The sequence below is a fragment of the Stegostoma tigrinum genome, chromosome 30 (genome assembly GCF_030684315.1).
Source record: "Stegostoma tigrinum isolate sSteTig4 chromosome 30, sSteTig4.hap1, whole genome shotgun sequence".
Lineage (NCBI taxonomy): Eukaryota > Metazoa > Chordata > Chondrichthyes > Orectolobiformes > Stegostomatidae > Stegostoma > Stegostoma tigrinum.
Genome location: NC_081383.1, coordinates 51,099 through 65,625, shown reverse-complemented (window position 1 = coordinate 65,625; position 14,527 = coordinate 51,099). Strand labels below are relative to the sequence as shown.

At 43.3% G+C, this 14,527-nt stretch overlaps 1 protein-coding gene across 3 annotated transcripts in view; it reads right to left on the bottom strand.

Moving 5' to 3' along the window:
• Window positions 1-14,527, bottom strand: part of LOC125465957 (CREB-regulated transcription coactivator 1-like) — a 214,868-nt gene that overhangs the window by 180,529 nt on the left and 19,812 nt on the right. For all 3 annotated transcript variants that reach the window (XM_059638462.1, XM_048559990.2, XM_048559991.2), the window contains exon 2: window positions 66-182. In XM_059638462.1, the coding sequence (XP_059494445.1) occupies window positions 66-182 (117 nt within the window). The remainder of the gene's footprint in view (window positions 1-65; window positions 183-14,527) is intronic.

Sequence of the window (14,527 nt, the reverse complement as noted above, 5' to 3'; positions counted from 1 at the left end):
TTTACTCTAATCCTTGTTTCACGCTCAGTTCATATTGATTTTTTTAAACCTAGAGATAAACTCACCTGAAAAGGGAGGTCCAGAGTGGTGCTCCCAATCTGGTTGACGTTGGGAAGGGAGCCTCCATAGTACTGACCCCGGCCCTGTCCCAACTGTAAATACTGAGATTTCTGCAACTGTAACTGAGAACAAAGAAAAACAGGCCTGTTACAAACAAACTAACAGAAGTTGAGGCACCTGTCATAGAACATTCTGGAACCTCTCTAACAACAATACCATTGCAATTCTCATTACGTGCTAATGCCTTCAGTAGCTGGTCTTGCACATTAAAATCGGATAAAACGTTATCATCTTGAACAGCAGAAAGATCAGGAAATAAAACTGGACAAAAGCTTACAATTATGGGGACAGATTACATTGACTAGATTGAAATAGAAAATGTTGGAAAAAGTCAATCGACAGGATCTTGGAGAATAAAAACAGGGGTTAGTCTTTCAGCATGATGGCTTTTCATCACAACTAAGGGCACTTAGAGATCTACCAGTCTTTAACAGGAAAGACTTTGAAAACTGAAAAATGCTGTTTCTTTAGCTTACAGACAATTTCACTGGAACAGTTCAGGAAACAGAGGAGAAAATAATCAGAATGGGAGTGAGGTGGACAAGTGAAATGACAGGCAACTGGAAGCACAGAATCACACTGTGACATTTATGTCCCATGAAGCAGTCAGCCAATCTGTGTTTGGCTTCCCTCATGTGGAGACCATATTATTGGCAGTCAATGCAGCATATCAAATCAAAAATTCAACTAAATCAAATTTCACATGGAAGGTATGTTTGGGACCCTGGGGTGGTAAGAAAGGGCCACGGAGTAAGGAGCAGACCTTACATCTCCTGTATGGGGAGTGGTGTATGAAGGAGAAATGATGTTGCAATGCTTGAAATGTGGGCCAAGACATTAAGGAGCAAACAGTCCCTTCTAGAAACCTTCTTTGACCTCCTCACATCATTTTAGATGTCAAAAGTATCCCAAATGAAAAACATCCTAACCATCAATATGGTGAAGCAGAGCATGACAGTACAAAAGCTGAAATATTTGTAACCATCTTCATCTCGAAGAAACAAGTAATGTTAATGCATCTTTGCCTCCTCCCTAGCATTTCAGCGTAACTGCAATTGGTCATTAGGCAAGTTGATTCAATCAATGGGATACAATATTATGAAATGACTGAAGTCAGTATCTTAGCAAAAACCTGCTGACATCTCAGTTGCAATACTGAAGAGTTGTGCTCCACTACTAGTTCCAACCTTGCGAAGCTGCTCTAGTAAATGTACAAAATGGGCATTAATCTAGCCAGTTCACTATGTTCAGTTTTGTACCACCAAGCCAACTTAGCTACTAGCCTCATTTAAAACCTTGATTCAAACACAGGCACGAGAGCTAAATACTAGAGGTGAAAATAACCTGTATTTGACATCACGGCAGCAGTTGACAGAAGTAGACATCATTTTAGCTAGTATGGCAGGGGATGGGAACCAAGTGTAGGCTGAGATGGGTCAAAGTCAAATCAGGAAATAGGAGGCAAAACATTAGTTAGTGCTGCAGTCAGCAACTTGGAAAAACAACAGAAGTGAGGATTTAAGAAAGTGCTCAACAAAGGAATCTCACAGGGTTGAGCTAGTTTATACTTCAATGCAAGCATTACAAACAAGGCAGATGAATCAAGGGCACAGATGGCAGTGTAATGCTGTTCTCAGAATGGAAATCTAGCTAAAGGAGAGACAAAATTTGCAGCTCAATACCCCCGGAAATAGAGCTTTCAGACAGGAAAAATTTGATGACAAGAAAGGAGGGACAGAGATTAGTTAAAGAATCAAGTGCATTTGTCAGAAAGGATGAAATAAGTTAATAATTCAAGCTTTATGGGTTGAATCTGGTACTAAAAAGGGGTAGTTACACTACCAGGAGTACACTACAGCCCCACAAAATAGTGGGAGGAAGGTAGAAGAACATACATAGACAAACTTCTGCTTGTAGGGAGGGGCAATAGTAGTAGGAGAGTTTAAATATCCTAATATGAATTGGGTTTCAAACAATAGAAGGGGAAATGAAAAATCCATCTATTCTATCCATGCAATTTTTTTTGAACAATATGTGACAACCCAATAAGATGAGGTGCAATTTTGGATTTAATTGTTGGAAATGAAGGTGGGCAAGGGGGCACTGACGATGGGCGACCAAATTGGGGATACTCACCACAATTCAGTCAGATTATTATGGAAGAGGACAGAGATAAATCAGGATTAAGTGCTTTTAACTGGAGAAAGGCAAATTTTACAAAACTCAGAAGTGATTTGTCTGAGGTGTCGGGGTTGCTAAAGGATAGAGTAGTGTTAAACCAGTGGGAGGCACTAAACTGTGAGATCCTTGAGGCACAAAGCAAATAAGGACAGTACTGCCAAATCTACACCCCTATGGTTGTCCATAAAAGTCAAAAAACTCACTACTGCAGGAAATAAAAGAGAGGCCATGAGAAAATATTAGCTAGCAAGATAAAGGAATATCCAAACATGTTTTATCAGTATCTAAAGGGGAAAATTAAGGAAACAGTGGGATCTAATAAAGATGAAGGAGGGAACTGTGAGAAGATGCAGAGGATATGGGAAGAATTTTAAATGCTTTTCTGCCTCTGTATTAACTAACAAGAGGGATGATGTAGAAACAGCAATCCAACAGCAATAACGTGAAATATTGGGCAAAAATAATCATGAGAGAGGAAATGTTTCAGGAGTTGGAATTCATGAAAGTGTATAAGTCTCCAGGGTCAGATGGATTGTCCCCTCATACTGAAGGTGGCCAGGAAGGAAAATGGCAGATGATCTGAGGACTGTTTTCTAATCTTCACTAGACACAGATGAAGAAATGGAGTATTGGAAAAACGCAAATCTGTTGTTTGAAAGAAGTACAAAAGGAAATGCCAATGGTAGTCCAGTTAGCCTTACTTCAGTGGTAGGCAAATTGTTAGAATCAAACCTGAGAGATTGGAGAAACAGTCAATTAGAAAGACATGGACGAGACCAGAACAGTAAGCATGGTTTTAAGGGAAGGTAATGTCTTCTGACAAGTGATAAGGGAGATCGATGAGAGTACTGCAGTGGATGTTGTCTACGTGGATTTTACTAAGGCACTTATGGAATCACATAGTCATAGAGCACGAACAAAGACTCTTCCGTCCAACTCCAGAAAACGACAATGCTCACTCCAGAAAATGACAATATCACTCTAGAAAACGACAATGTTGTCGAGGAGAATACTGAGATACAGGCTACTAGACTAGGTGGGATTGAGGTTCACATGGAAGAGGTATTAGAAATCCTTCAGAAGGTGAAGATAGATAAGTCCCCTGGGCCAGATGGGATTTATCCTCGGATCCTCTGGGAAGCCAGGGAGGAGATTGCTGAGCCTTTGGCATTGATCTTTAACTTGTCATTGTCTACAGGAATAGTGCCAGATGACTGGAGGATAGCAAATGTGGTTCCCCTGTTCAAGAAGGGGAGTAGAGACAACCCTGGTAATTATAGACCAGTGAGCCTTACCTCAGTTGTTGGTAAAGTGTTGGAAAAGGTTATAAGGGATAGGATTTATAATCATCTAGAAAAGAATAAATTGATTAGGGATAGTCAGCACGGTTTTGTGAAGGGAAGGTCGTGCCTCACAAACCTTACTGAGTTCTTTGAGAAGGTGACCAAACAGGTAGATGAGAGTAAACCAGTTGATGTGGTGTATATGGATTTCTGCAAGGCGTTCGATAAGGTTCCCCACAATAGGCTATTGTACAAAATGCGGAGGAATGGAATTGTGGGAGATATAGCAGTTTGGATCAGACTTGGGCTTGCTGAAAGAAGACAGAGGGTGGTAGTTGATGGGAAATGTTCATCCTGGAGAGCAGTTACTAGTGGTGTACCGCTAGGGTCGGTGTTGGGTCCACTGCTGTTTGTCATTTTTATAAATGACCTGGATGAGGGCGTAGAAGGATGGGTTAGTAAATTTGCAGACGACACTAAGGTCGGTGGAGTTGTGGATAGTGACGAAGGATGCTGTAGGTTGCAGAGAGACATAGATAAGCTGCAGAGCTAGGCTGAGAGTTGGCAAATGGAGTTTAATGCAGACAAATGTGAGGTGATGCACTTTTGGTAGGAGTAACCGGAAGGCAAAGTACAGGGCTAATGGTAAGATTCTTAGCAGTGTAGATGAGCAGGGAGATCTCGGTGTCCATGTACACAGATCCTTGAAAGTTGCCACCCAGGTTGACAGGGCTGTTAAGAAGGCATACAGTGTTTTGGCTTTTATTAATAGAGGGATCGAGTTCCAGAACCAAGAGGTTATGCTGCAGCTATACAAAACTCTGGTGTGGCCGCCCTTGGAGTATTGCGTACAGTTCTGGTCACCACATTATAAGGAGGATGTGGAATCTTTGGAAAGGGTGCAGAGGAGATTTACTAGGATGTTGCGTGGTATGGAGGGAAGGTCTTACGAGGAAAGGCTGAGGGACTTGAGGCTGTTTTCATTAGATAGAAGAAGGTTGAGAGGTGACTTAATTGAAACATATAAAATAATCAGAGGGTTAGATAGGGTGGAGAGGGAGAGCCTTTTTCCTAGGATGGTGACAGCGAGCACAAGGGGGCACAGCTTTAAATTGAGGGGTGAAAGATATAGGACAGATGTCAGAGGTAGTTTCTTTACTCAGAGTAGTAAAGGAATGGAACGCTTTGACTGCAACGGTAGCAGATTCGCCAACTTTAGGTACATTTAAGTCGTCATTGGATAAGCATATGGACGTACATGGAATAGTGTAGGTTAGATGGGCTTGAGATCGGTAGGATAGGTCGGCACAACATCGAGGGCCGAAGGGCCTGTACTGTGCTGTAATGTTCTATTCTATTCTATTCTAACCTATGTGCACAAAACAGACATCCCAATCTGACCTAGTTCCATTCGCCAGCATTTCACCTGTATCCCTCCGAACCGTTCCTATTCATATACATATCCAGTTACCTTTTTATTGTTGTAATTGTATCTGCCCTCACCAGTCCCCCTGGCACTTCATTCCAAACACATACCATTCTAGCATGAAAAAGGAACCCCATCAGGTCTTTTTCAATGTTTCCCCTCTCACCAAAAGCCAATGCTCTCTAGTTTTGAAATACCCAGTCTGAGAAAAAAGGCTTTGGTTATATACCCTATCCATACTCTTCATGGTTTTATAAGCCTCTAATAAGTTCATCCATCAGCCTCTAGTCAAGGAAAATAGCCCCAACCTATTCAGCCTCTCCCAATAAGTCAAACCCACACCCCCCCACCCCCGGTCTTGACAACATCCTTGTCAATCTTTTCTGCAACCTCTCCATTTTAAAAACACCAGGACTGTACGCAATATTCTAAAAGTCGCGTCATGGCAAGCTGGTCAAAAAAGTGAAAGCCCATAGGATACAAGGTAATGTAACAAATTGGATCCAAAGTTGGCTTAGTAACAGGAATCAAAAAGGTAATATTCGATGACTGCCCTTGCGAATGGAAAGCTGTTTCAAGTGGTGTTCTATGAGGCTCAACGTTGGGATTCCTGCTGTTGGTTATATAAATTAACAATTTGGGCTTGATCTTGGGGTCACAATTGGACAATTTCAGATGATACAAAAATTGGCCATGTAGCAGACAGTGTAAAGGATAGCTGTAAGCTCCAAAAGGGTATAGATTGGCTGGTGGATTGGGCTTAAAAGTGGCAGATGGAGTTCAACTCTGAGATGTATGGTGTAATACATTTAAGGAGGTCAAACAGTAAAATGGAATACTCAATAAACAGGAATATGCTGAGAGGAGTAGCTGATATGAGAGCTCTTGGTGTACGAATGCACACACCCCTAAAGGTGGCAGTATAGGGAAATAAAGTTGTAAAGAAGGCATATGGAATGCTCTCCTTCATTGGCAGGGGTATTGAATGCAAAACGAGAGATATAGAGATGAAACTGTACAAGACTGTGGTGAGGCTGCAACCGGAGCAGTTCTGGTCACCACATTACAGGGCAAATGGGCATGCTCTGGAGAAAATGCAGAGAGGATTTACTGGAATGTTGCCAGGATTGAAGATTTGTGGCTATGAGGAGAAACTGAAGAGCTTGGGGTTGTTTTCCTTGGTTTAGAAAAGTGACACTGAAATATACAAAATAGTGAGGGACAGAGATAGAGTAGACAGGAGGAAAACGTTTCCTTTGGCAGACAGGTCAAAACCAGGGGTCACAGATTCAAACTAAGTGGCAGAAGGATTAGAGGGGACATGAAGAAAAACATTTTCAAGGAGAGGGTGTGGCTGTCTCTAATTCACTGCCTGAATTGTAGTGGAGGCAGAAACCCTAAACTCTTAAGGAGTACCTGCATCTGTACCTCAAGTGCTGTATACAAGATGATGGGATTAGAAAGGATGCCAGGGTATCTTTGGGTTGGTATGGACAGAATGGACTAAATGGCTTCCTTCTGTGCTGTATCATTTCAATGGCTGTATGATTTGTAAGTAGCCCAAGCAAAACTGAAGTCACTGGAAATCAAGAGGGAAAGCTGTCCATTGATTGCATTCAAAACAAGCTTAAAGAAAGACTGATGGAAGAAAATACTCAGCTCCAGAACATCATGACATTTCTCAGGGGTAATATTCTGGTCCCAACCATCTTCAGATGCTTCAATGGCCTTTCTTTTAAACCAACAGTAGCGGCGTGAAAAGTTGCTGATGATTCCAGGGTTCAGAACCATTCTAGTCTCCTCAAATATTGATGCAGTAATGTGCTTGAAAGCAATAAGGCACATCATTTATGCTTGAACTGGTAAGTGGCAAGAAACATTCATACCACTCTGGTGCCAATCATTTCCAACAAGAAAGAATCTAACCACAATAACAAGAATCTCCTTTAGACGTTCAGAGTAATTACCATTACTGAATGGCCTACTTTCAACAACCTGGAGTACACTACTGACCAGAGACTGTACTGGACTGGCCACATAAATACCATAGCTATAAGTGAAGCTAGAAACTCTGAATTCTACATCAAATAATTCACCCAAAAATCATCCAAATTCTGTCCAGTACCTTCAAGACAAAAAACAGGAATGTGATGGAATACCATCTGCTTCTCTAGATGCGTAGATGTCCAACAATATGCACCATAAAGTAGGCTACTTAAGAAAGGGAGGTGATGGCCTATTGGTATTATCAATGGACTGTTAATCCACAGTGGTGCGAAACTAGGTAGAGTATTTATGGACTGGGAGGAAGGACGTTAGAATTTAGCATTTGTAAAATGCTGGTGGGGGGGGGGGGGGGGGGGGGGGTTCATTAGCTGCTGTTTTAGTGTATTGGTGGGTTTGTGGGCTACCGTGGTGCCAAGAGGTCTCAGTAGACAAAACGTGCCCAAAATCCATAACCACTCTCCCCTGCGTCTAAGACATTTCGGAAATGACTGCCAGACTACTCAGACCTCTTGGCATCATGGTAGCCCACAGACCCACCAACACACTAAAACAGCAGCTAATGAACTTAAATACCCTACACAGACAACAAGCAAAACAAATGTCATTTACAAAATACCTTGCAAGAACGGTGAAAAACACTACATTGGACAAACAGGCAGAAAGCTAGCCACCAGGATACACGAACATCAACTCGCCACAAAAAGACATGACCCACTATCACTAGTATCCTTACATACAGATGAGGAAGGACACCACTTTGATTGGGACAACACATCCATCCTAGGACAAGCCAAACAAAGACACGCATGAGAACTCCTAGAAGCTTGGCACTCCAACCGGAACTCCATCAACAAACACATTGATTTGGAGCCGATCTACCATCCCCTGAGAAAGAGAACAGGAAATGACATCACCGACGCAGGAAATGACATCACCAACCCAAGGAAACCTAAACAGATAAACAGAAAGCGGGACATAACACCAGCGCTTCACCGGAGGCTCACTGATGATGTTACCTAGAATGGTGACAAAATGTCTGAAAACGAACCTTCCAGCTCAGTGAGCAAACTCACATCCAGAACCTCAACCTGAGCTACAAATCTTCTCAAAACTTGCTATTAATTGTTACTTGTTGATTGTAAAGTGAATGTCAGGGATTTGTTTTATTTATCCACTAGAAGTTGCTGAAAGGCAGGTTCCAATACTTTTCACCCTCCTTTTACAGACTGGAGGGCTGGCCAACAGAAGGCAGCGAGCGGTAGTAGAAGGAAAATATTCTGCCTGGAAGTCAGTGGTGAGTGGTATTCCACAGGGCTCTGTCCTTGGGCCTCTACTGTTTGTAATTTTTATTAATGACTTGGATGAGAGGATTGAAGGATGGGTCAGCAAGTTTGCAGACGACACAAAGGTTGGAGGTGTCATTGACAGTATAGAGGGCTGTTGTAGGCTGCAGCGGGACATTGATAGGATGCAGAGATGGGCTGAGAGGTGGCAGATGGAGTTCAACCTGGATAAATGTGAGGTGATGCATTTTGGAAGGTCGAATTTGAAAGCTGAGTACAGGATTAAGGATAGGATTCTGGGCAGTGTGGAGGAACAGAGGGATCTTGGTGTGCAGATACATAGATCCCTTAAAATGGCCACCCAAGTGGACAGGGTTGTTGAGAAAGCATATGGTGTTTTGGCTTTCATTAACAGGGGGATTGACTTTAAGAGTCATGAGATCTTGTTGCAGCTCTATAAAACTTTGGTTAGACCGCACATGGAATACTGCGTCCAGTTCTGGTCGCCCTATTATAGGTAAGATGTGGATGCTTTGGAGAGGGTTCAGAGGAGGTTTACCAGGATGCTGCCTGGACTGGAGGGTTTATCTTATGAAGAGAGGTTGACTGAGCTCGGACTTTTTTCATTGGAGAAAAGGAGGAGGAGTGGGGACCTAATTGAGGTATACAAGATAATGAGAGGCATAGATAGAGTTGATAGCCAGAGACTATTTCCCAGGGCAGAAATGGCTAACACGAGGGGTCATAGTTTTAAGCTGGTTGGAGGAAAGTATAGAGGGGATGTCAGAGGCGGGTCCTTTACACAGAGAGTTGAGAGAGCATGGAATGCGTTGCCAGCAGCAGTTGTGGAAGCAAGGTCATTGGGGTCATTTAAGAGACTGCTGGACATGCATATGGTCACAGAAATTTGAGGGTGCATACATGAGGATCAATGGTCGGCACAACATCGTGGGCTGAAGGGCCTGTTCTGTGCTGTACTGTTCTATGTTCTTAGAGTGTTTCATTTTTAGTTCTTGGGGGTGGAAGGGGCAACCCTCCACTTCATAACAGTAGACCCAGCTATGTTCTGGGGACCTGGGTTCAAATCCTGCCATGGCAGATGGTGGAATGTGAAGTCAATTTAGAAAAAAAATCTGGCATTAAAAACCGTCAGTGGTCAGAAAAACACATCTGGTTCACTAATGTTCTTTAGGGAAGGAAACTGTCACCCTTGGTCAGGCAGCATCAGCGGAATAAGAGAGTTGACATTTTGGGCCTAGGCTCTTCTTCAGGACTGGTTCCTGAAGGGGGGGTCTAGGCCCAAAACGTCGACTCTCCTACTCCTCTGATGCTGCCGAACCTGTTAATCCAGCTCCACACTGTAACAACTCTGACTCCAGCATCTGTAGTTCTTGCTACCTCCAAACTGTCACCGTTCCCTGGTACAGCCTACATGTGCCTCCAGACCCATAGCAATGTGGTTGACTCTGAGCTGTTCTCTGAGCAATTAGGGATGGCAGTAAGTGCTAGCCTAGCCAGCGGTGCCTTTATCCTGTGAATGAACTTTTAAAAAAAGACTTGAATGGTACTCTATTCATAGCCAGCACACAGTGGCAGCAGTGTGTACTATTTACAAGATACAGTAGTTGCAAAATTCGCAGCAACTTTCTAAGGCTCATTTAACAGCACTTTTCCATTGTAAACTGCAACCAGAATGGCAAAGCCAGTAGACGCGTGCACGGTGGTTCAGTGGTTAGCACCGCTGCCTCACAGCACCAGGGACCTGGGTTCAATTCTACCCTCGGGTGACTGTACAAACTCCACACAGACATTCTTCCCATGTCTGTGTGGATTTCCTCTGGGTGTTCCAGTTTCCTCCCACAGTCCAAAGATGTGCAGGCTAGGTGGATTGGCCATGCTAAATTGCCCATAGTGTTCAGGGATGAATAGAATAGGGTATGGGTTCTGGGTGGGATGTTCTGAGGGTCGGCATGGATTTGTTGGGCCGAAGGGCCTGTTTCCACATTGTAGGGATTCTATGATTGTATGAGATGCAACATCTGCAAGGTTCCCTCCAAGCCACTCACCATCCTGACTAGGAAATGTATTGCTGTTCTTTTACCATTGCGTGAAATCCTATAAGTCCCTCCCTTTTAGTATTTAAAGAAAGGCAATAAATGCTGGTTTTGCAAGGGATACACATACCCAAAGACCAAATAAAAATGAAAAGATGAGGCAGATGAATTTCAGCACAGGCAAGTATGGGTCATTCACTTTGGACAAAAATAATTTGTGTAAAACTAGGCAGCGAAGGTCCAAATACATTTAGAGATATTGGACACAGATCATTAGAATGTAGTGGCCAGAGAGAAAAAAAATCAGAAAGGATACTGGAGCATTAGCCTTTGTAATTACAGAGCAGGAACATGCATGGGTTTTGATGAGTTTGCTCATGAAACACTAGTCAAGAAAGTAAGAGTCCATTGGATCCAAAGCAAAATAGCACGTTCAATCCAAAACTGGTCAAAAGGCAGGAAATGGAGGGTGACAGCATAGACTTGCAGTCACAAATATCCTATTTCCAGCTAAAAAGTAGGAGTACTTGAGTGCCAAAAAGTAACTAAGTGATGAACACATGACCAATGGATCCGATCTAAGCTCTGCAGTGCTGTCACATCCAGTCACGAACGGTGGTGGACAATTAAACAACTGCCAGGAGGAGGAAGATCCACAAATATTCCCATTCTCAATAATGGGTGAGCACAGCGCTTCAGTCAAAAGATAAAGTTGAAGCATTCACATTAATCTTCAGCCAGAAGTACTGAGTGGATGATCCACCTAGGCATTGTCTTAAAAGTTCCCAGAATCTCAGGTGCCAGTCTTCAGTTAATTCAACTTACTGAACATGATATCAACAAACTTCTGGAGACACTGAATACTGCAAAGTGTATAGGCCCTGCCAATATTCCAGCAATACTACTGAAATATGTGCTCCAGAACTTGCGACAAACCCACCCAATCTGTTCCAGTACAACTACAATAGTAGCCTGAAATACGGAAAATTGTCCTGCCATGTCCTGCACGCACAAAGTAGAACAATTCCAACCTGGCCAATTATCACCCCATCAGTTTACTCTCGATCATCAGTAATGTGATGGAAGGTGACATCAACAGTGCTGTCAAGCAGCACCAACTCAGCAATAACCTACACATCTATGCCCAGTGTGGGTTCTGCCAGGGCCACTCTGGTCCTGATCTCATTATAAGCTTTGGTTCAAACATGGATGAAAGAGTTGAATTCCAGAGATGAAGTGAGAGTAACAGCCCTTGGCATCAAGCCCACATCTGACCCAGTGGGCATCAAGGAGCCCTAGCAAAACTGGTCAATGGAAATCTGGCAAGAAATCTCCGTTAATTGAGAATCATACCCGGCACAGAGGAAGATGGTTGTGGTTACTGGAGGTCAATCATCTGAGCTCCATGATGTCTCTGCATGAGCTCCTCAGGGTAGCATCCTAGGCCCAACCATCTTCAGCTCCATTGATGACCTGCCCTCCATCATAAGGTAAGAAGTCGGATGTTTGCTGATGATTGCACGATGTTCAGCAGCATTTGTAACTCCTTAGATACTGAAGCAGTGCATATCCAAATCCAGCAAGATCTGGACAATATCCAGGTTTGGTCTGAAAAATGGCAAGTAACATTTATGCCACACATATGCCAAGCAATGATCACCTCCAATCAGGAACTATCTAACCACCACTGCTAACTGACATTCAATGACATCACCATCATTCAATCCACCAGCCTAGGATGTTAACCTTGCCCAGAAACTGAACTGAACTAGCCACACAAATAGAATTGCTATCAGAGCACGTCAGAGACGAGGAATATTGCAGTGAGTAACTCACCTCCTGACACCCTAAAGCTTGTCCACAACCTGCAAAGTACAAGTCAGGAGCGCACGATGAATGTTCCCCACGTGCCTGGAAGGGTGCAACTCCAGCAATTCTCAAGAAGCTTGATACTGTCCAGGGCAAAGGAGTCCACTTCATTGGCGACACATCCTCAAAACATTCAGTCACTCCACATGCTGATGCTAAATAGAAGTGTGCATTATCCACAAGATGCCACAGATTTTTGCCAAAGGTCCTTGGACAGCACCTTCAAACTCATGAACAGTTCCCACCTCGGGGTCAAGGGCAGCAGATACACGGAAACCCTACCTGCAAGTTCCCCTCCAGCCACTCATCATCCTGACTTGGAAAGACATCGCTGCTGCTTCTCTCAGTACTGTGAGTCAGCCTACAATTGTACATGGATTGCAGCTATTCAAAAAGGTAGTCAGCCACCTTCTCAAGGACAATTAGGGACAGGCAATAAACGTTCACCCAACTATTAGATAAGAACCCAAAATAATCTCAATGTTCCAAATATGGTCTGGCCAGGGCCTTACACAGCCTCAGCAGTATATCCCTTCTCTTGTATTCTAGTCCTCTTGAAACATTACATTTGCTTTCCTAATTGTCAACTCAACCTACATCTTAACATTAAGAGAATCATGAACTAGGATTTCCCACATCCCTTTGTACACCAGTTTCACTTGCTGGAGTATGGAACTCATTGTCTGAGAGGGTGGTTGAGTCAGAAACTCTTGTAACATTTAAGCAGTATTCCAAAATTCACTTGTCTTGCCATAGCCTTCAAGGCTTTGGGCCAAGAGTTGGAAAATGGGCTTAGTGGAGTTAGACCTTTATTGACCAATGTGAGCATGATGAGCTGAAATGGCCTTCTTCCATGCTGTAAACAGCTGAGTTTTATTTCAGCTATGAATAGCCCTGATTAGATCACATTACATCCACGTGTCTCGTCCTGGGAATCACACCTTAGAAGGGAAAAATTCTAGAAAGACGCAGATGGGCTGAATGGTCTGCTCCACACTGTAGAGATTCTATGAGCTCCGATTCATCAGAATGTTACCAGACTACATGGGTAGACTGTACAGAAATTACATAAACTCAGCCTGTAATCCATGGAATTATAGCAAGTTTGAGCAGTGATTTGATTCAAGATTTTAGGGATTTTATAGGGACTGCAAGACCGGGTAAACAAACACCATTCCTTGGTTTGGGGGCAAGGAGGTCGAGGAGACATGGCTTGAAAGTCAGGCAAGCATTCATCATACAGGGTATACAATTTGGAACTCTCATGCAGGAAAATCTTAAATTAGTCAATTAAGTCATTTAAGAGACTCATGAATTTTTTGCTGGTTAAGGATTTTGAGTACAAAGCCAAGGCTGATGGATGACCTTTTAATGAAATATGAGCCATGATGCTACCTTAGCAAACGCAGCTGGGAGAATCTAATGAACACAGTGGCATTGGGAATTTGGGGAGAGAGAGAATTTGGTGCAGAGGGCGAAAAGGGATGCAAAGTGCAAAGGAACTTTGAACATGTGAATACTCAAGAGTAATTAATTTGGGTTAAAGCAACTGTTTGAACAAAATCTGATGCCTGCAATGCCCTGGCCATTTGAGAATTTCACATACTTGCATAAACACGTGGGCAGGTAGGGCCACCAGCTACTCAAACTCATTTTCAGAAGTTTGAGGTCAGCTAGAGTTACTACAGGGTACGGAAAGTTGAAAAATTCCTGCAGCGGTTATTCAAGGGATGATCAGCCCAAAACTAAAGGAAGAGTTCAAGTGAATATTAAGGGATGCCCATCCAGAGGAAATGAAGAGACATGCAGCATAGGAATTATCCTGGTATGTGAGTGCGCCATTCCAGTTTTCAGCACAGAACACCAGTGAGTGTGATGACACTCTGGGAAGTGCAGAGCATATGATGGCTCAGGGCAGACTGGCAGAGAGTAAAATGTAGGCAGCAGAGGGTGCTCAAAAGTCAGGGGAATGGACAGATATTTCGGTGACTGCTGGCAAAATGCCTGCAGGGTGTGTTGCCTAACTGGTGTCAGTATAAAATAAGAGATAACAAGGCGTACAACTGGATGAACACAGCAGGCCAAGCAGCAAAGGAGCAGGGAGGCTGACGTTTCGGGATGCCTCCTGGCCTGCTGTGTTCATCCAACTCTACACCTTGTTATCTCAGATTCTCCAGCCTCTGCAGTTCCTACTATCTCAGTATAAAATAAGAACTTTTGATGAGGACTCGTCTACTGAGGTGCTGAGGCTGCCGAGGAAGGCTTATCGACTGAGTCAGTATGGGTGGAAGTTAGGAACAGCAA